This window comes from Takifugu rubripes, chromosome 16 (assembly GCF_901000725.2).
Source record: "Takifugu rubripes chromosome 16, fTakRub1.2, whole genome shotgun sequence".
Classification (NCBI taxonomy): Eukaryota; Metazoa; Chordata; class Actinopteri; order Tetraodontiformes; family Tetraodontidae; genus Takifugu; species Takifugu rubripes.
The window spans coordinates 11,814,078-11,841,207 of NC_042300.1; the positions used below are offsets into that span (position 1 = coordinate 11,814,078).

General features: G+C 45.9%; 2 protein-coding genes and 1 long non-coding RNA gene across 7 annotated transcripts; 1 reads left to right on the top strand and 2 right to left on the bottom strand.

The window, feature by feature from the left end:
• Positions 1 to 555: 555 nt before the first annotated feature.
• On the bottom strand, positions 556 to 7,487 carry smek1 (SMEK homolog 1, suppressor of mek1 (Dictyostelium)). 2 transcript variants are annotated; one of them, XM_011612266.2, is made up of 15 exons: positions 6,437 to 7,487; positions 6,251 to 6,306; positions 5,781 to 5,879; positions 5,080 to 5,697; positions 4,619 to 4,696; positions 4,410 to 4,526; positions 4,217 to 4,333; positions 3,999 to 4,130; positions 3,688 to 3,790; positions 3,442 to 3,600; positions 3,177 to 3,346; positions 2,770 to 2,909; positions 2,356 to 2,546; positions 2,072 to 2,280; positions 556 to 1,958 (listed from the first exon to the last, which is right to left on the bottom strand). In XM_011612266.2, exons 1-15 carry the CDS (start codon positions 6,576 to 6,578, stop codon positions 1,842 to 1,844), a joined length of 2,448 nt encoding a protein of 815 aa, XP_011610568.1. In that variant the 5' UTR covers positions 6,579 to 7,487; the 3' UTR covers positions 556 to 1,841. The 2 variants fall into 2 exon arrangements, with proteins under 2 accessions (XP_011610568.1, XP_003971926.1); XM_003971877.3 differs by having other exon boundaries at positions 2,770 to 2,912; positions 6,437 to 7,486.
• A 199-nt stretch (positions 7,488 to 7,686) lies between these two features.
• erh (ERH mRNA splicing and mitosis factor) lies at positions 7,687 to 12,273 on the bottom strand. Of its 3 annotated transcripts, XM_029849320.1 has the most exons (5): positions 12,134 to 12,261; positions 9,080 to 10,862; positions 8,586 to 8,673; positions 8,171 to 8,291; positions 7,687 to 8,083 (listed from the first exon to the last, which is right to left on the bottom strand). In XM_029849320.1, the coding sequence occupies exons 2-5, from the start codon at positions 9,080 to 9,082 to the stop codon at positions 7,984 to 7,986; spliced, it is 312 nt and encodes a 103-aa protein (XP_029705180.1). In that variant the 5' UTR covers positions 9,083 to 10,862; positions 12,134 to 12,261; the 3' UTR covers positions 7,687 to 7,983. The 3 variants fall into 3 exon arrangements, with proteins under 3 accessions (XP_029705180.1, XP_029705179.1, XP_029705178.1); XM_029849319.1 differs by lacking the exons at positions 7,687 to 8,083; positions 8,171 to 8,291; positions 8,586 to 8,673 and adding an exon at positions 11,100 to 11,326 and having other exon boundaries at positions 9,787 to 10,862; positions 12,134 to 12,233; XM_029849318.1 differs by lacking the exons at positions 7,687 to 8,083; positions 8,171 to 8,291; positions 8,586 to 8,673 and having other exon boundaries at positions 9,787 to 10,862; positions 12,134 to 12,273.
• On the top strand, positions 11,074 to 15,789 carry LOC115252927 (uncharacterized). 2 transcript variants are annotated; one of them, XR_003891216.1, is made up of 3 exons: positions 11,074 to 11,218; positions 12,156 to 14,112; positions 14,206 to 15,789. It is a non-coding gene; the product is annotated as an uncharacterized lncRNA (long non-coding RNA). The 2 variants fall into 2 exon arrangements; XR_003891215.1 differs by having other exon boundaries at positions 12,156 to 14,414; positions 14,528 to 15,788.
• Positions 15,790 to 27,130: the final 11,341 nt, after the last annotated feature.

Genomic DNA, 27,130 nt, shown 5'->3' on the forward strand with positions numbered 1-27,130 from the left:
GTGACGGCTCTCCCTGCACACTGAGCGCCGAGTGATCCTCTTCTGTTGGTTTTTAATTAATAGGCAGTGTTTGAAGGCCACAATGCACTTGGCAAGACAACACAGTGACTTCTTGGTGGCCTTGATTCTGTTTGTTTTTGAGTCATACTCAAACCCCCACCGAGGCGACCACATACGCTGGGAGGCGCCGACATTTTCCTTAAACTACGCTCGATCCTTGTAAGCAACAAAACCTTTTGTGAGGATACAACTGAGACATGACACTCCAGCTAAAGAATTGGAGTTAATACTGTTGAATGGTGGGGGGGGGGGGAGGGTATATTTCACCCCCCCCCCCCCATTGAAATATAAACAGATTTAGATGTACAGAAAAACAAAAGTTACAAGTGTTTTATGGCTCAGCAGGAAAAGTGGAAGTTTTTTGATTTGAACTACGCTGCTTAAACGGCGCCACAATTATTTCGTGCGTCGATGCTGCCACCTAGTGGACGGACACGTATCGACTGTATGTAAATTGGACATAAACTGACTTAATCGGGTGATAAAAACAGTATATTTCACTTTACCAACGACATAACAGTGCTTTAATTCATGGAAAAGAGAAGACGAGCCGAACCAAACACATGAGAAGCGAGTCAGAGCTAAACAAAATATAATGATCATGTATTATAGACAGTGTTTCAACAAAACTCATTTGTTCTTTGGAAGAATTCACAAATTTACTTAAAAAACAGAAAGAAAACATTTACAGGACCAGGAATATTTGTGTTAGCCATGTTTAACCCAACGACATTGGATCAATCAAACCAATATGGTGCAGTCGTTCCCTCGACTAAAGATTAAAAACAGGAAAATACTTCTGATTTGAGGATTTAAGCACGGAAGTCTGATAGTAAAGATCATTTTAGTGGTCCCAAACATTTGGAACGATCGAGCGTACACTGAAGGACGAGGAAAAATGAGAAGATATGAAATGAATCATCAAATCTCAATTCCACTCAATCTTTAATCAAGACGGGATTACAAATTCTCCAAAAAATCTGCAGTTTCAAAGGGCAAAAAGGGTAAAACTAGCTCACCTACTGAGGTCTTTAAAAACCTGTTCAAGTGTGACTGAAAACATCCTGAACATTCAAAGGCAGGTCTTTTGTCATTTACAAAAACAGGAGAATCGGAGACAAATAGAAAACAAAAACGAACCCATGAGGGAAATGCTGGCTTTTTTCCCCTCTCCCGAAAAACACTGATGACATCATCAAAGCGACAGCGAGGACAGCGCGCTGTCCCCCATCTGGTCCTATGCACTAACTTAAAAAAAGAAAAGACACAACGCAACAGACACGGGAGGAGAAGAAGCAGAGGAGGAAGGAAAATAAAGAAACAAGGATGTGAATTCTGAAGAAGGGGTGCAAGTGGTGGTTCTGGGTCTTAATTGGCCAACCGTCTGGGCTGCTGTGAAGTCCATCCCTGAGTGGGGGGGGTGGGTCGGGGGATAGTGGGTTATGGTCCGAGCCCACGGGCTCTGGAAATTCACTCTGCAGGAACATGTTTGTGTGTGAGGTCTATTCCTCCGGTACGTCAGCAGCACCAGCCGGACCGCAGCTGTCCCAGTGCGCTGGGTCACCGCGTCTCCCCCGACGTACACGTCCGTTAAACTTCAGACAGGAATTCTCTCCTAATTTCCTGATTGGCACTTGTATGCAGTGGGTTCGGGGAGGCGGCTGCGTCGGCTGTCCGCTCCTTCATTCAGTCAGTCTGCTGACCCGTTGGATCGTTCCTGTGGAAAGTTTACGCACTGAAGCCGTCCGAGTGGAGCGCACGCTGAACGCAACCATGCTTCACTAGCTGAGTCTCGGCTTCTTTGTGGGCGGCAGAGAGTCCTCTTTGCTCTCCCCGTCGTCCTCGTCGTCCTCTTCCTCATCATCGTCGGGATAGTCCACCAGGCCCACCAGGCCTCCCTGAAGACCAGACACACGCTTGAATTCATCGCACACTTGGGATTTCTCTTCAAATCAAAAAGCATTTTGGTTTCGCCTCCGAGCACGAAAGACAAGCACGATGGTTGAGCTACCTTTGTCGTTACAGCTGTGTTGGAAGAGCCTCGTGCTCCAGAGCCTGGAGAACCCGGGGATCCTGGAGAGCCTGGGCTCAGCGGGGCAGAGGGAGGAGGGCTGGACAGGCTGGTTTTGGTGGAGCCAGAGAAGGCCAGTTTGAAGCTGGGGTTCTGCCTGCCTGAAAAGCTGGATTTGGCCAGGATTTCTTTGTCCTCTGGTTCTTTCACTGGACACAGATCAGATATTCTCATCTCTCAGGACACCGCCGACTTTGAACTATCCGGCCACTGAAAACACTTACATTTCTTTCTCTCCATAAACTTGCTGATGGGTTCCATGAGATCTTCTTCTGTTTTCATCTTGTCAGAGGGCCGAACCACCGCGTCGCCGTCCTCCAGGTCGTCCTCGTCTGTGTTGAACCACATCTCTTCTTCGTCCTCCAGAGTCCGCGCATCACGACGGAAGCGATGGTTTCTTAGGATGGAACGCATGCTGGAGGGGACGGCATCAAATACGTTAACCTTATGCCTCTAGTTAACAACTAAATAGGCATTAGGCTGGAGGACCGGGTAAGGACATTAGCCCCCGATGTCACATGAGCCCACATAATGCTAATCTAATGTTCAGTACCACAAAAGATACAATATTTAAGAAACAGTCTTTCCATTGACCAGCATCCATGTAAAATGAAACAAATGTCAAAAGTGGCTTTTACCTGTCCAGTTTGGGGTTGTCTTGCCTCTCTCGCTGCTGTTCGTAGCGTAGCTTCAGACCTTTGAACGTTTGGACATAGTCCACATCTTCCAGGGCTTTCCAGTAGTTCTCTACTATGTGAGCGGTGAGAGATTTCACGTCCTCCTGGTAGCAACGGAGGGTGTGCAGGAAAAGGAATGTGGAGGAAGTTAAGACAAGACAAAGGAGATGCGTTACTCTATGGAGACGCTACAAACTTGTATAACAGATGGCCTCAAACACATATAAAAACTAATAAAGCTAACTGTTTACATTTGGAGGCAGTAATATAATAGATGTATTGGGATTATTATTGGAATAATATAGGTGTATTGGGGGTGATTTGCCCTACCACCAGGGAAAACATAGACCCCGAAAGTGAACACTCACCACTCGTACATATTCAAACATCTCAATGATGGCTGAGTTCATGAGATTGTATCGAGAGCCGTTGTTGAGGAAAGCCTTAATCACAGGTTCAAAGAGAAAATTTCTCATGATGTAGCGATTGTAGAATTCATCCTTCAGACCAATTATTCTCCTCATGAACCGCAGAGCACCTGAGAGGAGGACAGCAGATGAAAAGGAGCCTAAAACCTATGAATCGTTCAAAGAGGGACGGTGGGAATGATCTCGGGATAACTGTGGGACTCACAGAGTGCCAGGAAGGCATGCTGGGAGGCAGTGAGGACCAGCACCCTCCTGAGGATGTCCTTGTTGATAATGTAGTTCTTGATGTGGTAGGTGTGGTGCTCAACACAGAACGTCAACAGCTCCAATATTAAGGCCAGCAGCTGGGATGTTTGGAAATCATCTGATGGAGCAATAATAGACATTTGCATTCTTCCCAATGCAGCATTTGAAAACCCCGCCAACGTTTACAGCCGTAAGTGTTCCATACCTTTGCTAGGCTTTTCCTCTGTGGTGTTGGCCAGTAGTGGAGCTGAGAGAACATGCATGCAGTGCTTGTAGAAGAAACTCAAGAACTCCGTTTTCTCTGTTTTCTGAAAACAAGAGAAATAAATAAGCCACTTCAGTTATAAAAACAGGGATTTGTGCTGTTGTTTTATGATATCGTGCTATGTTAACAAGTCGTCTAACCACCAGCTAAATCAATTTAAAATAAAGTTCACTCAAAAGTGACACACTAAAATGAAAACTTGCTTTCAGGTATTTCTTTCTGATAATCATCAGTCAAATGACAAAACTCACATTTGCTGTTGCCAGCATATTTTCCGGGTCCACCAAAGTCCGTAACAGACCCATTAGCTGCACCGCACCGCCTAGTTCTGGGTCTGTATCACAAATCATGTGTTCTATGATGAGGTTGATCAGAAGGATGTCCTGGAGAGCCAATAAATGACAACAGGTGAGATGTCTGACGTCTGCATTCACCTGAACCATCTGCTTCTGGCCGACGCTGCACTTACGTCATCGTTTTGCTGAGGCTCCTGCATGACAAACTCTCGTACCATAGAGGGGTTGTATTCCACCAAGTATGAAAAAATGTCCGTTGCTGCTGCACGAACCTGGACATCGTCCATTCCCTGTTCCATGGCCAAACATTTACTCTTCAGCAGCCTTTCGGCATCTTATTAAAGCTCGCGGAACGTTTAAACTCACCAGTATGACCTCTAGGGCTTGGAGAATGCCCATGCCTGACAACGTCTTGAAGAAGGCATCTCTGTTTTGAGGTTGTAACGTTTGCGAGAATGCACAGAATTCCTTTAGGAAATTTACCTGTAAAGAGAAATCAGCACAGCTCGATGAGCGGTGGGTCCTGAGAGGAAGTTAGCGAGGAAATCAGGAAATCGCACACAAGTCTTTGTTACCAATTCATGCCGTTTGTCGTCATCTGTAGTCTCGTCTGTTAGCTGTGCAAAGAGGACAGTCAGGAACTTCTCATCATCCTGACGTTGAAACGGGGAGAGAAGGAGATGTGGAGGTGAACAGGACATGCAGGTCTTTAACACACCTCAACTGCACGATGACCCAAAGAAAGGTTCGATCTGTTTTAATCAACGCCGTTGCGTAGCCGCGTGCGCCAGTTGCAGGTTCATCATGACGCTGTAACTGATTTACACGCCACTGTTCCGTCTCTATGGACACAGCCACTCATAAACAGCGCTGAGGTGTCGCAGCACAGAAACAATGATCACATGATCGTAAAAGACAAGCAGACAATCTCCACTGGACGAAGGACAATCTCGTCCTCGTGTCACCTGTACCTGTCACATGGCGGCTAAAAAGACGGACAATCTGTGGATGTTGTTAAAACGCGTTAATCTCTCACCTGTAGCATGCCCACAATCTCCACCTTGTTGAAGAAGATGAAGGAGTGCAGCGTGGACAACATGTTTTCCTCAAAAACAGAGGGCGTAGGAAGCACCATGTCCTGAATGTACTGCACTCGATATGTCTGGTGGATTTTCTGACGCAGTTCGGGATCAGAGATGGGAATCACCTCTTTAAAATGGGCCGTCTTCGTCAGGAACTCCCTGTGCCGCCGGGGCTGGGGCAGCGCTGGATCGAACTCCAGGCAGCCAATGACGTCCATGATGCACTCCTCAGAAAACATGACCTCAAACAGTGCCGTGCGATTAAGCAGAAAGATGCCTTTAATGATTTCATAGATGTGGTGTAGTCCCTCTCTGTTCTCCAAATCCTCGCAGACGTGGAACAGGTCCAAGAGCTTGCGAATATAGCCCTCGTTCTCCACGGCCAGTGCCAGTTTCTCGCGCCGCAGAGGTGACGGTAGAGACGAGGCCACAAGCTCGGCCAGATCTTCCAAACGGTTCAGTTCGCATGGCGGTAATTCCAAACCCGGTGAAGACATTTCATCAAGACGCTCATCCTCCGACTCATCTACTACGTCCTGGGTAATGTCCACTGATGGATCTTTCCCCTGCACCTAAATGATGACAAAATAATGCAAATGTCAACTGGGTGGACACGGTGAAACTATTAGCAGCCCAAAAACGGCACAGTAGCTACCTGGCATATTTTCTCCCAGATTTCATCACATCCAGCCTTCTCCTGGAAGCTGAGCGCCAAATCGTAATTTTCAGCCTCTGACCACACTATCAATGTATCCTAAAACAAAAAAAAACTATTCAGTAAAAAGAACAAATGAGGACACCGCATTCAAAACTAGAAAAACTCAAGAGCACAGACCACCATGCAGGGCATTTCACCACGTGACAGTTTACAGCACATATATAACATTCTAAGTTGCTTTAAAAGCAACGGCACTTTAGATCAAAGCCCGTTGGGTTTGATCTTCGGATTACGGAACGTCAATGTCCCGCCGGAATCTGAACCGTCACCAAATTTTCGTCGTCCGTCCCTTTGCCCATTTCCTGGACATTTTGCTAGCATCTGCTCCGAACTCTGAGTCATTTTGTTCACAGATACGTAAATGCCAGCTGTCAGGTAACCTCCAGAGGGAATGAGCGCTGGCGTACCTGCTGTTTCTGGTAGGCTGTGTTTGGATTTATCTTTGACTCCAGCAGCAAGGACCCTGCAAGAACAAAAACAAAGATCAAATGAGGAAGCTGGGTTAATGCTTCACTATGCGGGCATGGTTAGCAGTTGGCGTCGGTTTCCACTGGCCAATATTTCTAAAAGAGTCGAGCATAAAAAGGACTTACCGTCACTTTCTGCTCGCACCAATAGAGATGTGCCTTTCAACCGGTCCACATAGCCCGAGGAGACGTGCCCGGTCCCACGGTCGTCCCACTGTCTGTCCTCATTGAGGGTATAGACTTTAACTCGCCGACGAGTGTCCGTCATCTTGGCCACAAGCTGTAAGGCAGCTTCCCTCCGTGGATCCTGGCTCTAAAAGTCGGGTTTACCTCTTCCGGGCTCGACCGTACACTCCCGTAACAAACCCCAGAGGTCAACCAGGGAAGCAGTTCTTCGCAGGAGCTCAAATTCAACACTCCTTAATATCCAGGTCACTTCCTTGATAAATGTTGCAGTGAAAAATATATGGTCGCCTAAACAAGTCAACCCAATATTGACTTGTTATGGTTACGAGCAACGCGCGCCAATCAGCTTACACTCAATTAGAGTGATCTTAGTGCAGATGTAAATTAAAGTTAATTTACAAGTCAACCTCACACGACCCACCAAATCCAGGAACCGATCTATAAAAGTATATTCCTATTAAAAACCAAAGTTACAATTCAAAATATTGCCTAGTACAGTATGTACGGCGGCGGCCAACGTTTCCCAGAGACGTTGGCTAGCAAGCGAATGAGTTGACTAGCTAACGCGCTAACTACATGTATGCCACATATTCAAGAATTAACAGTACCTTCAAGAAAATTCACAAACGGTGGGAACAGAAAATATTACTCAGATCTATGGCCCACACACGCCTCTGTTCCCAGAAGCAACTGTAAAAAATACGCCAGCTAGCTAGCGTTAGCTGCTATTTCTTCCCAAGTGTTCCGCCATGTTCTGGCTTGGGGCCGCGGAGAAACCATTCTCTCCGCACTGTTGCTCATACGTCCCAGAAATATTGCAAACGGCCTAGATGCAGTCGCGTAATTATTTCACATCCACGCTTTACATTATAACCTTATCCGCCATTCATCCGGAGCATGTCGCTCAATTAAATGCTAACGGTTCCCCCCTTGAGTGTTCCGCCATCTTGGGTCCCTTCAGTCACTACGGGGTTTCCAGCACAGCAACAACAGGGCAGCCCGCCGCGTTTAAAGACACACGAACACGGCTACTCGTGTGCACTTCAGTGACGCATCTTACATTATTTCAGATTTTATTTTATTTTCAGATTATTTTTTAAAACATGTCCGTAAGTAATTATGAGAATGTATCAGCGAAAAGATAAAAATCATTCACGTGGGTAATTGTACACAAGTTCACAATGGACACAATCCAGAAGGACTTCTTTATTTTATATAAATCCATGTGGGGGTGTATAACTGAAGATGTGCATGACATGAAATAAACAGTTAAAAAAAAAACAGTTATCAGTTAAATGTAAGGGTCAGCAGTCAATGGGGTATTGAATTCACAACTATATAGAAATGATTACACTACAGTATTCCTAAATCAAAGAACAGGCACATAATATTAAGCCTGAAACTGCACAACTCAAACCGACAATCTGAAAGACAGGGATCAATGTTCTCACCACTGTGATTAACTCTTAATGACCGGCGATGTGCTTCTATGTGGCTTGCTGTGCTTGACGGCGCAACAGGACATATATCTTCTCCTTAATCCAATCTTTGTTATATGGTTGGTATGTCTGAGTGTCAGCTCTGTACCTGTATAAAATAATCCATGATACTCTCCTTTAAAAAGATGCTCAACAGACAGAATGCAGTATTAGTTGCAGGGTGAGTTGTACTTACACGAGACAGCTCAGATCTGCCAAGTCATCAATAAAATCAAACAACTGACTAATGTCGTAGGTGATCGAGGGGCTGTTTGGATTCATCCTCTTCAGATGCTCTTCGTACATTTTGCAAACCCCTAGAAGATATTGGAACAAAATCTAAATTTGGACAGGCATGTAATCATCTGTGGTTGTTCTTTATCAAAAGCAGGCTTTTTAAGGTTATTTGAAGAAGATTGGTCTTAAAATGAGGTCCTATATTATGTTGTATCACTGTCACGTGTCTGCTTTATTTTGGTATATCCTTGAAACCAAATGAGGCTAATGTTATCTCATCGATAACAAAATATGTTTACTCTCTGGAGCTACATTTAAACCTTATTAGGGCAATCCTGCCTTTTGATTTCTGTGTAAATTGGCCCAAGGCTCACCTTCCATACATTCATTTACTGACTCATAGTCCGCATATGTGCGGCCCTCCGGTCTCTTCGTGGGCTGGACGAGCAAAATTGTGTGAGACTGTAAACAATAATATTAGTTACTGCATATAAATTACAAACTCCACAACATGTATTTGCAGATTAGACTGTTACTTTGACCCTTTGTTTTAGCAATGGGACTTCATAAATTCATCGTAAATGACAACAAACTAGGAAAATGACGGTCGGTCAACACTTAACGACTATTTAAAGATTAACTTTGTTATATAACAATACATTTTATATGCTAAATTTTTCTCCCTAAATGGTTCACATTAAAACCTAAAGAGAAGTTAATTGCTTATTGATTTTAAACACGGCCTATTTAGGAGAACGTAAAATGGAATACACACTATATTAAAATGTTTTCGCCAACTTTCGCTTTAGTAGACTCAAGAGCGTATAGAGTAATTTGACCTTCTAATGTTAAAAAAAAGCGTGCTTACCATCCTCTGATCATATACACTTTCTGTATTTCTGAGGGCAAAAACTCTTATTTAACAATTCTCTACTCGCAAGTGATGGAGCGGTTTAAGATTTTTTAGCGGAAACGGAAACAGTTTTATTCCGGAAGTAGATGTGACTTCAAAATAAATTTCACAACAGCTTTCAATGTAAAAGTCCGACCGTAATCGACACCGAATAAAAATTTATCGATGAATTTGTCAAACCTTGTTTGTCGAAATGTCTTTGTTTTTCATGCTAGAACATATAACACAGCAAATATTTTTAAACCAAATATAATCTATGAAATTGTAAATTACTAAGTGGATGCAATATATTTACGGCTTATTTTTTACATTTTCTATATATTTGTATAAAATACATGAAGAATTTAGGCTTAGAGGGTACACCTTGATGGAAGGATTGTGGAGGATTGAGGCGGCAGATTACGAACTCCGGATTCTGGTTAGAGAATCAGGATGGTTGGAGAGAGGGGGCTGAATTAATCTGGATCTGGGATGGGCTATCGTTCAGAATGCATTAACAAGCTAATGGAGTCTTGATGTTTTAGCTACATCTCTGAGGGTGGGAGGAAGGTTAAAGTTGAGGTTACAGCATAGTACAGTAGTAATACAATGTTACATAGTACAAAAGATTGCTTTGTGATCAAAGCTGCTTGTCCTTGAAACTGCACTCTGACCGAACAAACTCTAATCCAATGACATGATATTTTTAATTAACATGATTTAATGGTTGCACACATTATTTCCAAATGTCAAAGCAATAATAGGCCTTTATGTAAGAGTCCAAGTTTAGAGTTTTAAACGACCATCTCCGCGTCCGTTTCACACATGGCGTAACACAAAAAACACACCGTGACAGAAAATAGTTTGTGGCTGCGAAATTGCCCTGAAGCTGCATTTAGCTCTATTTGAATGAGAAACCACGGTGGTACGTTGCCTGTACGGGAAGAAATACCAACAGGAACCCGACAAAAGCGAAATACTGTGGAGGCCAACAAGGTTTCCACTCACATGTGCATTTAACTGTCAACGTGAAATAACTGTGATACGTCTGTTTTAACACTTTCAATTCAGTTCAAGATTCAAGATTCAAGATAACTTTATTGATCCCTTTAGGGGGTGTCCACCAGGGAAATTAGCAATTAGCAGTGCTAAGTTATTGGTGGTCACAGACACACGTGCACACACAGAGAGAACATGATGATCTAAAATGAAAGCGACACGTTTTCCCTCGCAAGTCTCTCATCGTGGTGTGTGGCGTTAAAAAAACACTCTTAACAACCACCACATTCACCTCTTGACCCACACAGCCGACACCTCCACCCTACCCACGTCGGTCCGTCAGACGCCTTCCCCCTCTCAGAGTTGGCGGCTCAGTTTCTGCACTTGCTTCTCTTTGGCTTCGAAGGCGCTCTTGGTGCTGAAGAGTTCGTCCACCGAATCCATGACGTCCTGCATCTGCCTGGAGAGATCCGAGTAACTCTCCTTCAGCTCCTCCTGCTGCTGCCTCAGGTCGGAGGCTGCCCGCATCAGCTCGGTGGCCCGGTGGCTGCAGTGGCTCCTCATCTGCTCCACGTCGGACAGCAGCACCTCCATGCTCTTCGTCAGCTGCTCCAGCCGCTCCACCGTCACATCCAAACAAGACGCGTCCACAGTCCCCACCTGGGAGTTGTCGGGATCCTGGGCCTCGGGCTCACGGTCCGGCTTCGACTCCATCGCACTGCAGCTGCGATCAAGAGCTTCCAGTCACTCAGAGGGAGTCCTGGAAGAACATGGAGTCATTCAGCAGGCCGCACTCGTTTTAGAGAGATGAGGAGAGATGTCAAAGATGCCGAGCTGCCCTTTCTGTGTCTCAGCTGATAATGAGCCTAAGCTTCTTGGGTGCTAATCTGGTTCACAGAGAGTATGTGTGTGTGTGTGTGTGTGTGTGTGTGTGTGTGTGTGTGTGTGTGTGTGTGTGTGTGTGTGTTTGTCAGGCTGGAGATGCCCTCTCACTGACGTGCTGTCCTGTAATCCATTTTGTGCGTCTATCCTGAGCAACACATCACGGTCCAGAGCCTCGCTGGCGTTGCCAGGCGACAGGTGGGGCGTCAGATTATGCTGCTTCCTTGCTCTCAGGTGAGTCACTGCGTTTCTGTCTGAGCCGACGGGTTAAAGGTCGTCTCCATCAACTCGCCCGGTTACCTCATGAGAGGTTCATGTCTAGATGAGATTTCTCACTTCTCGCTGCATTTTTGTTGCAAATACGGAAGGTTCTGGTTAGTTTTAGCACAAACAAGGCGGCGTTGTATTTATCTTAAATGAATAAGGGGCTCATCAACCTAAAAAACATTTGGTTTTAAGATTTCAAGTAATTCCAGCATCAAGATTTCATGATTCACAGTAGCGCTATAAGCTAAATTACAATGTTAACTGGGGCATAATAAATGTTTTATTCTGCACTTTTTATGTGATAAATATGTTTCATTTTACACATTGTAATGCAAAACATGTGCAAAAAAATGACATGGGAAAATATCGTAATGAGAAACTCCAGTGCACGTGTTAATATTCAGACCCAAACAGCTGGAATCTTCCCTTTAAATGGGTGTAAAGATAAGGAGCTGAAGCGATGACCTCACCACCTTTACACTCTTATCAGAATAAGAAAACCCGGTTCTGGGAGGCCAACGTCAGGGGTTGACCACGCCAGTTCAGCTGACAGACTGTATGAATAAAGCTTCTTCTCCACAATTTGATATTGGGTTGATAAAATACAACTAGGAGAAGCAAATCTCAAAATTCTATTTTTATTTTATTTTGACTTTTTAAAAGGCTTCACTTTCCAAAATGTAATGCACTGAACAATATGTTAGAAATGCCAAACAAAGAGAATGCTGCATATGATAAAAGATGTGAGCAATGGAATTAATCAAGCAAATTATATGAAAAAATATCCCTAAAATTGCCATTTATTACATACAATGATCAATAACCTATTACAGGGGCTGTAAATACAGATGCTCATTTTAAAAATAGGACATTTTCAGTTACCTTTCTCTGCTGTTCTTTACAGAGAGCTTCCATGATCTTACAGCATGCAGACTGAAGATAAATGTGTGTGAAGTGGAGATCCTGCCCAGACCACCGCAGCTCTGCCCACCTCACAGGAACTGTGGGTTCAGGACCAAAGAGAAAGTTGTTGCCATTCTGAATGTTCTGATTTTATCAAGTTTTTTAAAAAAACTACGAAAAAGTTTAAAAAGTTAAGCTAAGTTTTTGTCCACTTTTACGTGTTTAAAAAGCTTGTTATTCAAAATTGAGCGATATTTAATATGGCCACACGGGGGCGGTGTTGTCCGTCTCAGTTGTCTCATTCGCGCTCACGTTGACGATGTTTAAAACATCTATTTTTGTGCCCTTTCCTGCATCAGTTCTTGCCTGGAAATGTTCACATGTGACCAATTATCGGCCAACATGTGTGTGTGTTTTGCGGGGGATGGGGTATTCAAGGGTATGGATTATTTTACCCAGGGTCGTATTCAGGGAGGGCAGCCGAGCGTAAGGCCGAGAAGAGAAAGGAGGCATTGTTGTGGTCCAGATGAGTGTCATAGGTGCCTCAGAAAATAGATTCAATCATGGGGGTTCAACAGAAACACACTCACGACATCCCAGTGAGCCCCTCATTCTCTGACCAGGCCTGGACCCTCCTCCAATCAAGGGTTCGATGTATTAGTCGAGCTTGTATTGTTGGCTCACCAGTGCTGAGAAAAAGAAAGGAAGATACAGGAAAAGCCTATTTACTCTGATCTGAGGTCAGCTGAGGTTGATGGGACTAATCTTGTCCTCCCTCATCACCCATCAGATCTGATCAAAACAAGAACGTGTAGTAGTTCCCCTCCAGGACCCCCAGGGACCCTGAGGGTGATTTTAACCACAGAACAGGGTTTTTAGGGACTCTCCTGATGTTTCATGCTTCTCCATCTGGATCTTTAGGGACATTGTTCCTCCTACTACTCGGTCCATGATGGCGTCTCCAAAGTGAAACCCACTGTTGACGGGTGGGTCACCTGCGTGGGCGGTTCCGTGGCTCAGATATGGACGAGAAGCAAAGGAAACAGAAAAAACACATCCTGTCCATCCCAAAGAGAATTTGGTTAATGGTCCAGGAGCTCCTGCCTGGTTGACCAAGAGCGATTTAACAGTTTTTAACTTATTTCTATTGGTGTTATGTGCTGTGATCAATGCTACTATGTATGAGCGACTTGGCGGACACGAAACCGTAAAGTCAATGTCCACGACTTGGGTTCTGTCAAGGTCCGTTTCGTTGAAGGACCCAAAAATAACCACTTTTTCTCCCACAACGTCACTTTGACCTTTGAAAACCTCTGCATGGGATTTTGTTTTTTGATATAATCTGAACAAATTTGGTAGGAAATTAAAGGAACCTTGGTGACATAGATCTAATAATGATTCCCCGGAGAAATCTTGCGTTGATCTGCTTTGATCTTTGACGTCTGAGTCGCTGCCGTTCAAAATCGGACGTTCAAAGGTTAAATGGCTGAGGGGTAACTACTTAACTGAGCAGCTTATTCTTTAACTGTCAGTTCCTCCGGTGAGATACTGACAGTTAAATCCCTTGAAAAAAGGAGGCTGAATGCTTTTGTTCAGCAGCACATCAGAAAAAACAGACTTAACGTCTCGATCGGACTTCTGGAGAAGTAGCCTTTTTCTGGTAAATGGGTGTGATTCCTGATCTCATCCCTTCAGGGGAGTACAAGTGCATGAATCGCTAATGTTCCAGAGACGCTTCCACCGCTTTCATTCGGTGCCAGAGAATTTCCTCCCCGCTGACAGTGGAACAGTGGAAACTCGTACTCGTCCGACCCCAGCGAAGAGTTTAAACACTCCTCTTTGTATTTCTGCTTTAGATTAAAGAATTTTATGTTCTCACTGGCACCTGTTGAAAGAAACTGTTTCGCCATGCGGTTTCGTTGCTGCTAGCGGCTGCTGCACATCCATGCGCCTCAGAGGTAACTAGGTCAGCCATTTTTGGGGACGTAATTGAACGCATCAGGCTGACCTCCACGTGACCCGCCTCCTTTATGAATCCCTAATGTGTTCAGAGCATCAGTCAAGTGAAGCACTTGGCTCGCTTCGGGATAAGTGATCCACATGACATCGATCCGCCGCTCACCCAGCCGTAGCGGGGAGTCTTCGCTGCACCTGATGTTAGCCGGCCGCCAGCGCCGCGCTCCCTCCACAGAGCTTGAATTGTTTTCGTGTCCTTTTACACATTCTTGGGCTTTCAGTTTCTTTCCAACAAGCCTCATGGGTAAGCTCAGACTGACTTTTTTTTTTTTAATTTCCAGTGAATTGCTACGTTTGGCTAGCATCACATACAAACATAAGCATGTGGGAATGCAGCGTTTTTGTTTTTTTTCCCAGACAAGCTGACTTTAAAGTGGAAACAGACAGGACCTGAATGAAATTAAGCAAGTGGAGCAACAGCAGGAGAAAAAGCGGGTCACTTGAAGCACGCTAACAATGCAGTCTTTAGTGTTGTACTCTACTTCAAATGTGAAACGTCTTAGCTTGAGACTCCTTTCACTGAGACAATGAGGCTCATAACTTTAGCAAGTGTTACAGAATCTGTGTCTGTTATAGAGATTTCGACATGCACAATGCATCATGGGTAAAGTAGATAGCATGAACTGTGCTACCAAAGGCACCAATGATTACTACATTTATAATGGAAGGAGCAAAATGGTGGACAAGTTTGTTTCTTTAGTACACATACTGAACACATATCACATTGAATCTACTTTTTCTGTTACTACTTATTTTTGTTAAATTTAGAGGAGAAAAAAGCGACAAACATCAAACTACTATTTCTTTCTTTTTTGGACATACTTGCTGTGGCCGCCAGGACCTCATTTACTCATATCCAGGGCTGGGAAACAAGTTTTACACACTGGGGAAATCTGCCGTTCCTCTGCTCCTCTCATAGCTAATTAGTTTTTGAACTAATTGCATGGCTAACTTTAGCAAAGAGACAGCCTAGTTCCATCCGCCTGCAAGAGTACAGAGGAGAGAGAGCAGAGGGGTCTGGTGACGTCTGAGCTTTCTTGGTTTTTAACAGAAGATTCTGGAAAAAGCTTGAGAGCCTTGCATGTATGTGCTGTCTGTTTTGTGACGTAGAGCGCTTCACAAAGACTTTGCAGGTAACATGCATTTTGGAACAAGGACACAAAGCTATTAAAACTCCTGAAATCCATCCAGATTTCTGCAACATGGTGGTGATTTCACACCGAGAGTCCGACTCTTTACTTCACTGTCATGCCTGCCTTCTAAATATGAAGCTCATTAGCTTGAAAAATGTCACCTCGATGTGTGAGGGAACCACCCAGCTAACGTTGGGCTGCCATTACAGAACGCTGCATAAAAATGACTGTGAAACACAAACTGTCCTTGATTTTGAAGTTCTGTAACATTCAGTTGCATTTCTATGCGATGCTAAACCCAGCTCAGACAAGCTAATTCCCCGCTCCTGTTTCACAATACTGTTGTTCAGCAATAAAGTGAACATATAAGACCCACAGCAGTGAGAAAATTGACTGATGTGTATCTGTCGGGGCTCATCCATGTGGACCTCCCTTCATCAGGCTCTCAAAGTCTTTGTCTGGCGGATGAGGGAAGCGGATCCCTCCACCTGGGGTCGAGGTTCTCCCCATACTTAGGACGGAGAAGGACAACACGCTACCCAAAGCGTTTTCGGTGTCAGATTTCCGTGAAACTGAGCTGTAGTTTACTCCGAGATGGAGCACAGACACACTCAATATCTACCCCTCGTGCACCAGGAATAAAGCTCAGTGTATGATTAATCCAGTTCCCTCCGCAGAGCTCGTGTTCCGCGAGTTCTCGGTGAGATCAGGAAGCCATCGTGTGCCATCATGGTGTGGTGATGTCATGAAAATATGTTTAAACAGTCAATCGCTGATGGCTGAGGTGGCGTGTGGCTCTTTCCCCGCATAAAACCAACAAACCCTGCGGGAACTTCCACTTATCTCTGTTCCCGTTCGCTACAATCTTGATATTTTGTATTTCTCTTCCCAGAAGATGAAACGGGCGCATTCAGAAATTCCGTGTTATGCAATCACCCGCGCTGATGCGCAGGACGTGGAGAAACAGCACCGCTTCGTCTTCTTCGACAGACTTTTGTAAAGGCAGCGACGGACGCGCGGCCCTTTCTTGCATCGCTCAGGGGGGCAACAGGGTGAAACCAAAACATGGGGGCATGATGGTCATCGGCGAGATATTCCACTTCCTGAATAGATTATGTATCCAATGCAAAAAGTCCTCCTTCTTTGGTGTCCGCTTGCATCAAAGCGCTGCCTGTGTCCCCACTACATCAGCATAAGCTGGTGCCACACTTGATTACACACCCACTCTGGCATTTCCTGCCTTTTTTTGGATTTGACTTCATGCTAGCGGCCATTAATCCCGCCGGGCTGCAACAGGGCCCTCAGTCTTAAAGTCTCCCCTCTCTGTCTCTCCCGAGTCCGGGACGGCGCTCTTCCCACAGAGAGGCCTCCCAATGCCCGAAGGTGAGCACGTGCTTGTGCACGCACCCATCTGTCTGGGAAGCTGTAAAAGTGATGCCCGGCGGCAACGAAGCAGTGTCAGAAATGTCTGTTTTAAGTGTTAATGCTAAAGTTTAAAGGAAGGGGGCCATGAGCTGAGTCAGCAAAAATCTGTCCAAACAGTTCCTTCCGATGCCCCATCTGTGTAAATCTTTGAGGATCTTTCCTTCTTGTGGCTTCCTGCGTCCTCCGCTCATTTGCAGCCTATTTTTAACCCCCACGTTGGCCTGCGACGCTTCGCCAGACTCCATTTATCTGCAGCAAACACCAGCCACGTCTGCTCCAGAGTCTGGCGCAGATAAGCCCACCCTGTCCCACCATCTCGGCCCGGTCTCACACTCATGTAGGGACCGGGCACACACGCACACACACACGTCTCTTGGTCTAGGAATAGGGGAAGAGTTCCAGGATGCAATAGTAATAGGGAACAATGCTTTGCCTTAAAGAACCACACAATCCTGACCAAAGGGGGCCTAAGAACGGACGCGGGCGCATTAGGAGACGTGCATAAACATCGTTAAATGCAGGAAATATTTATCTTGCGGTCAGGAAATCATTTTGTGTCTCCCGCAGCCCGAGTGATCCGAGATAAACGCCTGTTTTCAACAGAACACTTCCTGATTTCATACAGCCTGGATGGGGGAAATGGAAGGATTTTCCTCAGGGCCCCTCCAGGAGGGGTCTGACCTCCGCTAGGCTTCAGGGGCGGAAAATGGCTCGTTAAAATCTGAATTAAATCTGGTGATGCCCCAAAAGGAGCCCGCAGCCGATTTAAAACTGATATCAAAGTTTTTCTTTGACTTGAACTCTAAACTATGTGGGCTGTGGGACTCCCGCTCGGCTGGAGACGGCCCTGCGTGCCTGCACACGTTCAGGGAAAACGGTTATTGTACAACTGTAATTTCTGCGCTAGGAGACGAGACGCTGACATGCAACCTGAGTGTGTGTGTGTGTGTGTGGGGGGGGGGGTGTTATCACTGAATCGGAGCGGTCCGCCGCTGACAGCGAAGCGAGGAGCTAACCCTAACAACAATGGTCAACGGGATGAAAACAGGGTTAAACATAATCATTAAAAGGGACTTTATGGGTGCTAGGGTTATTCTCAACGGTTCTGTAAGATGACCCGGCGAGGCTCATTCGGGGCGCCCTTGGCTCTTTAGGACAGCTGGTTTTCTCTGCTGAGGCCACAGCTGGGTGGGTCAAAGCTGTGTCGAAGCCGTGGCCACTCTGGATGGTGTCTGGTCGCTACATTCATGTGTGTGAATGGTGGTTGGGTTCATGTTTAATGGTTCTCTGTCACGTCATGTAGATGAGCTCCCAGCAAACTGCTACGTCTCATCAAGTACCATGAAAAAGTAATCCGGCACTGAGCACTTTTGACGGGACTGTGTGTGGTGTGATCGAAGGCCTCACCAGCACGTGATTCTGTCCCACCGCCGATCTAGAATCTCGTTCTTCACGCCAGAAATCTCGGAAGATCACAAACAAAAGATTATCAAACAAAACGGGAGGACGAACCTAGCGAGAACCGGGGGAAAAAAAATCCACAGGAGTTTGGAAATTCAAAAAGATGGGATGAAGGTGGTCTTGGGATTCTTTTTAACAAGATGGATTCTGTAACCTGTGGTGGACGGAGAGAGCCCCGTCATGGATCTGACGCTGACCCTTTTACGTAACCACGAGCCTCCGGCGCCCACGGCAGGTCCGCTCACCTCCACGGGTTTTTCAGCAGGGGCACGACGGCAGACGAAGGTGCGACTGGGCAGGTTTTCAGGCACTTCAGGCTTTTTAAGCGATGATTGACGCAGCAGGGGGACATTTTTAACTTCTCCCAAAAAAGGGAAAGTGGGCTGAGCCGGATCTCTTCGGCGGCAGGTGTTCCTCTCGTCTATCTCGAGAGAACGTAACGCGAGAGGCGATGACCTTTGCGACCTTTCCCCCGACTCTTATGTCAGCTGTGATTTATGGCCTGCCACTTGGTGTCTGAAGCTCCTTCTTGCCGTCATTTCTGATGATTAGCTTTAGCTTTAGCCGACATCAGATGTGTGAATTCTGAACCATTGAGGTAAATAAGGACAACATGACACACTTTCCAGACACTGAACCAAAGCAAAGTCCAACGATGTTGTTCGGAGCCACAGTAGCAAAGACGGGGGGAGATAAACAGGCAAATTCCACTTAGTCACATGACCTGCAGAGCTGCCAATCAGGATGCTTCTTTGTATTTTTTCCTCACAGGAAAATTGAATATTACAACATACATTTGATTTTAATCCAGAACTGAAAATCCAGGCTACCTTTTATTCAGAAAGCAGCAAACATCAGTGCAGGTATGATGTCCTGGAATTCCCCGACGACCGCCTTTGTAACGTTGCCGCCCAGACAAACACAACAAACTTATGACATCAGCCTTTTGGTTAAACAATGAGCTGCAGCTTAGTTTAAACTTCAGAGCATGTTGCAATAACTCAGCGGCAGCTAGCAAGACTTTCAACACTGTCGCACTCTTGTAAGTTTATTGTACAAAAAAAATACAGAATTTCCTGTTGATGAGAAACGCTAACTTTGGAAAACAAGAGGTTGGGTGCATGGAAAGTTCACTCTTGTTTGTCACATGATGATACCGTCGTAGCGGTTTACGAAGCCACAGCTGGCAGATCTCTTACCGTGTCCCCCGATTGATGTTTTAACTGGAGATCTTTCACACGAATGGCTCCACAGGAAGTCTTTGGTCCTGCACTGTATCATGTGCCCCCCCCCAGATAATCATAAATCACTCTGCAACCTGGCCTAATTATAAGGTCCAGGTGGTGCAAGAGCAGCACGAGTCAGAGGGCATCAGTTTGCAGCTAAAAAGAAAAGCATCTGTCTATCCTAACCCCAACCCTAACCCTAACCTAACCTAACCTAACCTAACCTAAACCTAACCTAACCTAACCTAACCCTAACCTAACCTAACCTAACCCTAAACCTAACCTAACCTAACCCTAACCCTAACCCTAACCTAACCTAACCTAACCCTAACCTAACCTAACCTAACCCTAACCCTAACCTAACCTAACCTAACCTAACCCTAACCTAACCTAACCTAACCTAACCTAACCTAACCCTTAAACTAACAACTTCACTAGGTCGCATTTTTGCATTTGATGACATTTTGATGAAATGCCGGATTTTCCTCTTTTGTTAGCATTTCAGCTGTGTAATATTTGCTGAGTCATCATTAACCCTAGTTATTTTGAAACACCTCAGCTAATTTGTTGAAAGACAGCCCCCCTTCCACCACATCCATCCACCCCTTGTTTTCCTAGAGGCTGGAGCAGAGCTCTCTCCGCCTGAGGGGATGGGCAGCCGGTCTTTGTGCGGGGGGTCATGATCTTTCACCTGCTGCTGGCTGCCTCCCCTGCTGGACGGCAGTGGGGAGGAGCTGAGGCGTGAAGGGGTTGACAAGCAAGGGGAATCAACTGAGAAGAGGGGGTCGAAGATAGCGTCAGCAGAGGTTAATAGGAGTTGACAAACACCTTCTGTGTTTTCTTTTGTTTGTGGCCAGTGTAGGACCAGATTTGGTGCCGTGGTTGGCCTGAATGAACCGAAACCACAATATCTGCCAGTATCTGCCATCATCTGTTGCGTTCAGCCGCGCAGAAGGTTTTTGGGTAATAATAAGCCTCTCAAATGTACAATTAAAGCATGAAAAGCAAGTCTTAGCTTTCACAGTAGTCGTGCTAACCTCACCAACAGGGTGTCACCTGTCTTTGGTTCACTTCCTGTCGTGATAGCCTATGCAAATAACAGCCCCGATCAGGGAGACATGCAAAACACCATTTTTCACATGCAAAGTGATGCAGCAATCACGCACAATGCAGTCGGACAACATCCTTCTAGCTGCTGCAATCGATAAAACACAGCTTGTGTGTGTGATCCATTGTATCGTGCAACATTTCAATAAGGTTAGCTTGATGGACGAGCTGCTCTCGCCGTCGTTTCCTGTCATAATTCTCACATTTCTCAGTTTGTCATCGCCCAATTGTGTGTATAGTTGAGTGTGCACATATCGCAGGACCAAAGGTTGATCCATATCTCCATGTGTTTCCTGTTAAGTTCAGGTGTGTGTGTGTGTTTACACTTCTCTGTGAGTCTCTGGGCCAGACAGGAGCTGCAGATGGACATGCAGGGACTTGCAAGCTGTTGCACAAAGATATTTTTGGACTGCCGCTGTTCCTGCGAGGAACGTCCTTCAGAAAAGGATGGATTTGGGACTCATACTTTGTGCAGTTGTACGACAGAGAGCAAACAAAGTGATGATTGGGTGGTTCTGAGGGGCCGGTTTGCTGTCTTACACACACTTCAGGGTTCGTGTGATCCCTGTCAGCCATCCTGCACCTCTGATAACACGCTCGCCGTCTGTGCGCCTTCAGCCGGGAAGGACATTCCAGCACACACACGAGCTGTGCTGCGCTACTAACCGCTACTTAAGCCCTTTAAAGATCTGCTGTAAAAACATGTTCCACCTAATTACACCGTTTGTGACAAGGAGGGAAAGTTTGGCCCTCTGCCTTCACCGTTTCACATGCTAACCTTTGGAAACGTTTTAATGTCTGCTTTCAGGATAGCTTTAATACCCATTTGCAGGACAGCAATCACGCCAAGAGAAGGCTAAGCAAGATTCTAGCGGCATTACGATGGTGGATTCCGCCCAAACAGGGAACAAAGAGGAAACCTGTCACCAAGTCGGTTTGTTTTCGCTTGTTACCTAACATCTGTGCAGGTGTTTGCTCCCAAACGGTCCTCTAATGAGAGCCATTACATCCAAATGAGATGTGCATTCATCTGTCAGGTCGTCACAGGAAACCAGAGACAACATCTGCAGATGTAGACCCGGCGGCCCAACCCGCTCTCTGCGTTAGCCTCTCTTCAGTGATGGTCTCTGGTGCTGCTCCTCCTGGCAACATTACTGCATTTTGCTTGGGAACCATCCAGGTGCCCTTTGAACTTGGCAGAACTTTGTTTTCCTCCATTTTGCAGCCTTTTCTCTACCGCGCCACTTTGATATACGGCCCTCATAACAAAACCTGCACCTATTGTTCCAGATCAAAGTCCACGTTCAGGTGTCACGTGAGAGAGCAGCTCTGAGGTATTTTGGTTTCGTACTCACATATCACACCCCAATGTGCGATATGTGAGTACCGCCTGCGGCTCGGTTCCAGACTGGAATTAAACGACCGTGATGGACTCTGCTGCAAAATTGCCATGTTTGGGTTTGCTAAGACTTGTTTCATCGGACGCCCCCTCGTCTCTCTCGGCCCTCTGCAGGTTGTAATGTAAATGAAATGTTGTAAGGTCAGAGGTGAGGGGAGGGGTTGGACTGAAATACTCCTGCTCCAGTAGCATGTGGCGTAAAAATACCAGTGGCTGGATGTGGTGGCTAAAAGCTTGTCTTCATTTAATGGCATTACTAAATGCTCCCAATGAAGTGGCTTTGACCAAGCTCCCAGCCTCATGGGTCCATTTGGTTTGGGCTGGTTTTAGTCCCACAGCCACTGTAATAGTCCTGTAAAGTTGCAGGAGGTTTCCTGCGGGGGGGGGAGACAACAAGAAGCCTATGGAGAATGTCAGGGTGGGTCAGTGGTCACCAACCAGCTCACCAGGGCCAGAGGACGTCCCAGGACAACGGATGACATTTTCAATCCCGGCCATTCAGATGAGTCACCAGCCTGAAGTGGGAAAATACGTCCGAAATTCCCTCCAATCACCCAATTTACTTACCGTTCCATCTTTATTTTCTATATTCCGTGCTTCCGCAGCCTTATTTATTGATACCCTTTGAGCGTACCTCCATTTATCTTGATCTCAATGATGAGACAAGGTGCCCCTGAGAGTATCGCTCCCCCTCAACCCCCCCTCACCTGCTGAAACGCCACCACTGAATTCTGACACCGGCCGGTGTTGCAGCGAGGTCCGTGAAACAATGAGGCCACCCAAAACTGGTAGGGTGATCCAGAAAGTGAATGTGCGCCGTTGTTGGACGCAGCAGCTCCCTCCCTCCTCCCAAAGGCCCCCGTCTCTGTGACCGGCTTCTTTCCTCTCTCAATTTGTTTTGTCTACTTCTCCGCCCCTCCGATGCCCGGCGCTATTTCTGACTTCGGCTCGTTTCGGTGTACATGAAAAAGGGTGCAGCAGATGAGAGTGGGCTAACGCGCGAGTCGGCAAATTGTTTTTAGCATCCCCCCCCCCCCCACACACACACACACAAGGACTGAATTGAACAGCTGCATTTGGCGTCATCGAGGGATTTCACCAGTGCAAACATCAGGAGCGTGACCTCCGGGCCGAACCAAGTGTCAGTGCAGGAGGGGTGCGGGTTTATCTTAGCACAGTGGGAAACAGGTGAGGTTTAAATTGTATCAGAAAGAATGAAAGAAAAATAATCACAGTTGATTAAAACATAAATAAATGCGTAAAATGCAGACGTGTTGGAACCTCAGCTTCAATCAAAGGATTTATAACAGTATTGGTTATGGGGATCCTGTTCAGAATCACCCAAACCTGCAGTTTATTTGAGATGAAATGTATAGAGAACCACTGAAAGGTTAAAGGTTATGGTTAAACCACATGGGCCTCCCACAATGGCTCGCTCCACTCCAGCTCTTCTCACACAAACTGTTTTTTTTCTTGCTAGTCAAAGGTACGAAGTTGGGAAAAGCGTTATATTTGCTGGTGATGCTCCTGATCGACGCCAATGAGGATTAAAATAATCGGAATTTTCCCACAATGGTCTGCAAGTCTTAATACCTCTTATAGGGGTGTTAGGGTTGTAACATCATTTCGCGCTGACCTGTTGAACCCCTCGTGCACACTGACACACACACCTGGCCTACAGCAGCCCCCACATGTCATCTCTATCCCTGTGTTTAGTAAATCTGTCAGCGCTCAGCAGGTTCTGCCACTGAGTGACAGAGTTGGTGGGAGAATTCCCCTCAGACTGAGCCAAAGGACAATCTGGTACAAAGCAGGACATCTTGACACTTTTAGGGACATTTTGCTAAACTTTTTCCAGATTTGTGAAACGCTTTGCAGAGCTAAACTTAAACTCTAGACTGTATAATTACGCGCCTGTCCATTTGTGGATGCCTGAAAAGAGTTGAGGGGGGGTTCTTCAATGGCTATAAAAGTTATTTATTTTATATAGAAAAGAGAAGAACCCTTTCCATAATACGACCAGCTTTTCTCCTTTTTAATGCCCCCCCCCTCCCTCACCAGTCCAATTCTCCCACTCAGCAGCTGTTCCTCTCACTTTCTACCCTCTTTCCATCCCACCCTGCACCCCTGCATGCTCATCCACATCCCCCTCTTACTCCAGTGTGGGGCCTTTGTTTTATTGTTGCACCGCATTTGGCAGGGAACACCCCCACCCCCACCCCCACCACCCCCACCCCTGTGTGGACAGGGGCAGGAGTCCGACTGCCTGTGAGCACCAGGCTTGAGCAACAGAATGCCCAGAAAAGGAGAGGATTAGGAGAGGGCATCCCACCACAAATGAGCTTTGTCCGGAATTGAAAGTGTTGGTTTTGATTCCTTTTTCTTATTCCTTTTCTTACTTATTTTCAAGTTTTCTCATAAAAAAAACAGGGTTTTGCAGTCATAATCTCTGCCACTGCTGCACTTGGCCCTGAATTAAAAACACAGATCAAATGTCACATTCGTTTCAAATGAGCCCACAACGCCCCCAGTCAAAGGCAGGAAATAAACAATCATTATTTGTGCTGTTCGCAGACGCCTGTTTCCTACAAGGAGGTGAAAATATGCAAGTCGGGGGGAAAAAACCAAACAAAATATCAGGTGCAGGCTTAATTCCAGCCCCTATGAACATATCCAAGTTGTGTTTTGATCCCCTATAACTAGCATTTAGCAGCAGACTCGTGTTAGCCCAGAGAGGAAGAGCCCCGGGGTGTATCTGTCTGATGAGGAAACACAACACACACTAAACAGACAGCTCGTAAGTTGCTGTCTGACTCCAGCCCACACAGTGGATATTTAGACTTTTCTTTGTCAGTAACATGTTTAAAAAAGCTATTTGTTTATGTGGACAGATATGTGTTGGGGGGGGTCAGGCTTGTGGTTTGAAAATGAAACCAACTGTTTATCCCACAGGGGCCGTTTTGGGCTCCCCACAGGAAATACCTCACAATAAATGCCCAAGAAGTGAGGAAAATGTGAATCTGTCACCATATGATACATTTGGGGCAAAGGTTGTGAGCGGTCCAGTGGCATTTAAAGCCATTTAGCGACTTCCTGTTGCATTAAAGCTGACATGAAACAGACAGGCTGTAATGAGCCACCCTCTGCCAAAGCAGCCAAACTTCCAACTGTGTCCCCAGTGCAGTGACGAGCTCAATGGCACGTGCATGTGTGTGTGTGTGTGTGTGTGTGTGTGTGTGTGTGTGTGTGTGTGTGTGTCAGACGGTGCAACAGGTGGTGTCAGCTTTTGAAGTTTGTCACTCCGTTCCAGAACAAAAGCTGTGGACGTTTCTGAATGCAGGCCTGTCCGGCTTCTGTCTCTGCCTTTGTGTGCGTATGTGTGTGTTTGTGCGCACGCTCACTTGCGCATGCGCACGTGCGTTGTGTGGTCATCTTTATGAACTGACCATTGTGCCCGTGGCCCTCAGCAGATGTGGACTGAACAATGAGCTGGGTAAATAAAAGGAAGTGATGTATAAATAGCCTATTACATCTGCCTGTGTGTGCATGTGCGTGTGTGTGTGTGTGTGTGTGTGTGTGATCCTGTTTGTTGAGAGGAACTGTTCCTTCGGAAATGACACTGTACTCTGCAGGTGCAACCTGCCAAACAAATGGTGAAAACTTTGCAATCTAGCAATCTTTCCTTTGTCTGTGCACGTCTGGACTTTGTTTTTCCCCCTTTCCAGTAGAATTATCGTTGCTCTTTATCCATCTGTCGGGGGTAAGGTAAGATCTTAATCACAAACAGCAAAGTTTGGCTAGAAACGCCTCTCTAAATCACATCCTGGTGATAGTGCGAGTGCATGAGGGAACGGGTCTAAAAATAAAGGAGCCTCCTCCCTCCAGCCATCCCTCTCCATGGATCTAATGTATCCAGGCCACTTATAGAACGGGTGGGGGGGCATTCTCAAGTTGATCTTTCTCAAGCCTGCGTCATCTTTTCGTATTTTGTCTTTTCCTTGATTAAAAATGTAATTATAATTCTTTATGTAATGAGTGAAGGAAAAGCTACATGTGAGGTCGGTGGCTAATTGCGTCATTACCATGATTTGAGATTAATCAGGATCCACTATTTACAACCTTCACCTGCAACCTAAGACGTGTCACAAACATCTGTATTTACACCAAACATGGACAATGTACAGTTCCAGTCCGACACCTTGGACGGTTGATGGACTGGCGATAATCCTTAAATTGTTGCCACAGTAACGCGTACGGTTGGATGATTAGAACATTAAATTCTTTTTGATCATTCAGCAGCTAGAAGACAGACGCCGTTACGTGACCTCCGGGAGCGGATTCTTGAAGAAACGTCGGCCCACGGAGCCTGTTGCTAAGCAACTATTCAAACCTGTTCTGCTGTTAGATGTAATAAATGTCACTTTGCAGTATGATTTATAAATGAAACTAATATTTCAGGTCCAAAATGTGTGAAATGTTCCTCTTTAATTTTCATGATCCTAAAAATACCCAAAGTCGCTTCACTTCACTTTGGTTCTGTTCCTGCAAAACAAAACCTTCAGTTTGTTCCGTCCCCAGTCGCAGCGTCGGTACTTTTACAAGTCTGCATCATTAGCGTGGGCAAAGCTGTAACTACATAATTCTGGGTGCAAAGTTCCACTCCTTTGAAGGGGGAACAGGCGGTGCAGCCATTCATTTGCGTTAGAAGTGAAGGCAGCGGCGTTTCCTTCCTCGTTGGGATTGGCGCAGATATTTCTGCTCGCTCTGAATGGCTCAATAAAAACGAGAGTTTAAAGCCGACTCCTAATTCTGGGCTTACTGGCTTCAAAACCCACCATTTACTTCATTATGGGGGCTCGAAGGGGAGAGTAAAGACTCGATGTCGAAGAAAAGAGTGAGAAAAATGAAAGGAAGGGGGAAGCAGGACGAGGAGCTGACACTTGTGTGTGTGTGTGTGTGTGTGTGTGTCGGGGGGGTGTTCACTTTGGGAGAAGAGCGATTTTCCTTTGGTACAGTAAATAATAGCCCCCGCTTGAGTTGGACGGGTTTCACGGCTCCTTTTGTCTGCAGTGACATCTTAGGTTCCCTAAAGAGAGCAGAGGGCCTGAGAGGGCTCAGCTTCCAGGGTTTTCACTGGCATGGGAAAGGCTGAGTATTAACCCAATATGAATATGGAGGGAAATAAAGCCTCCGCAGGTCAAAGGGAACC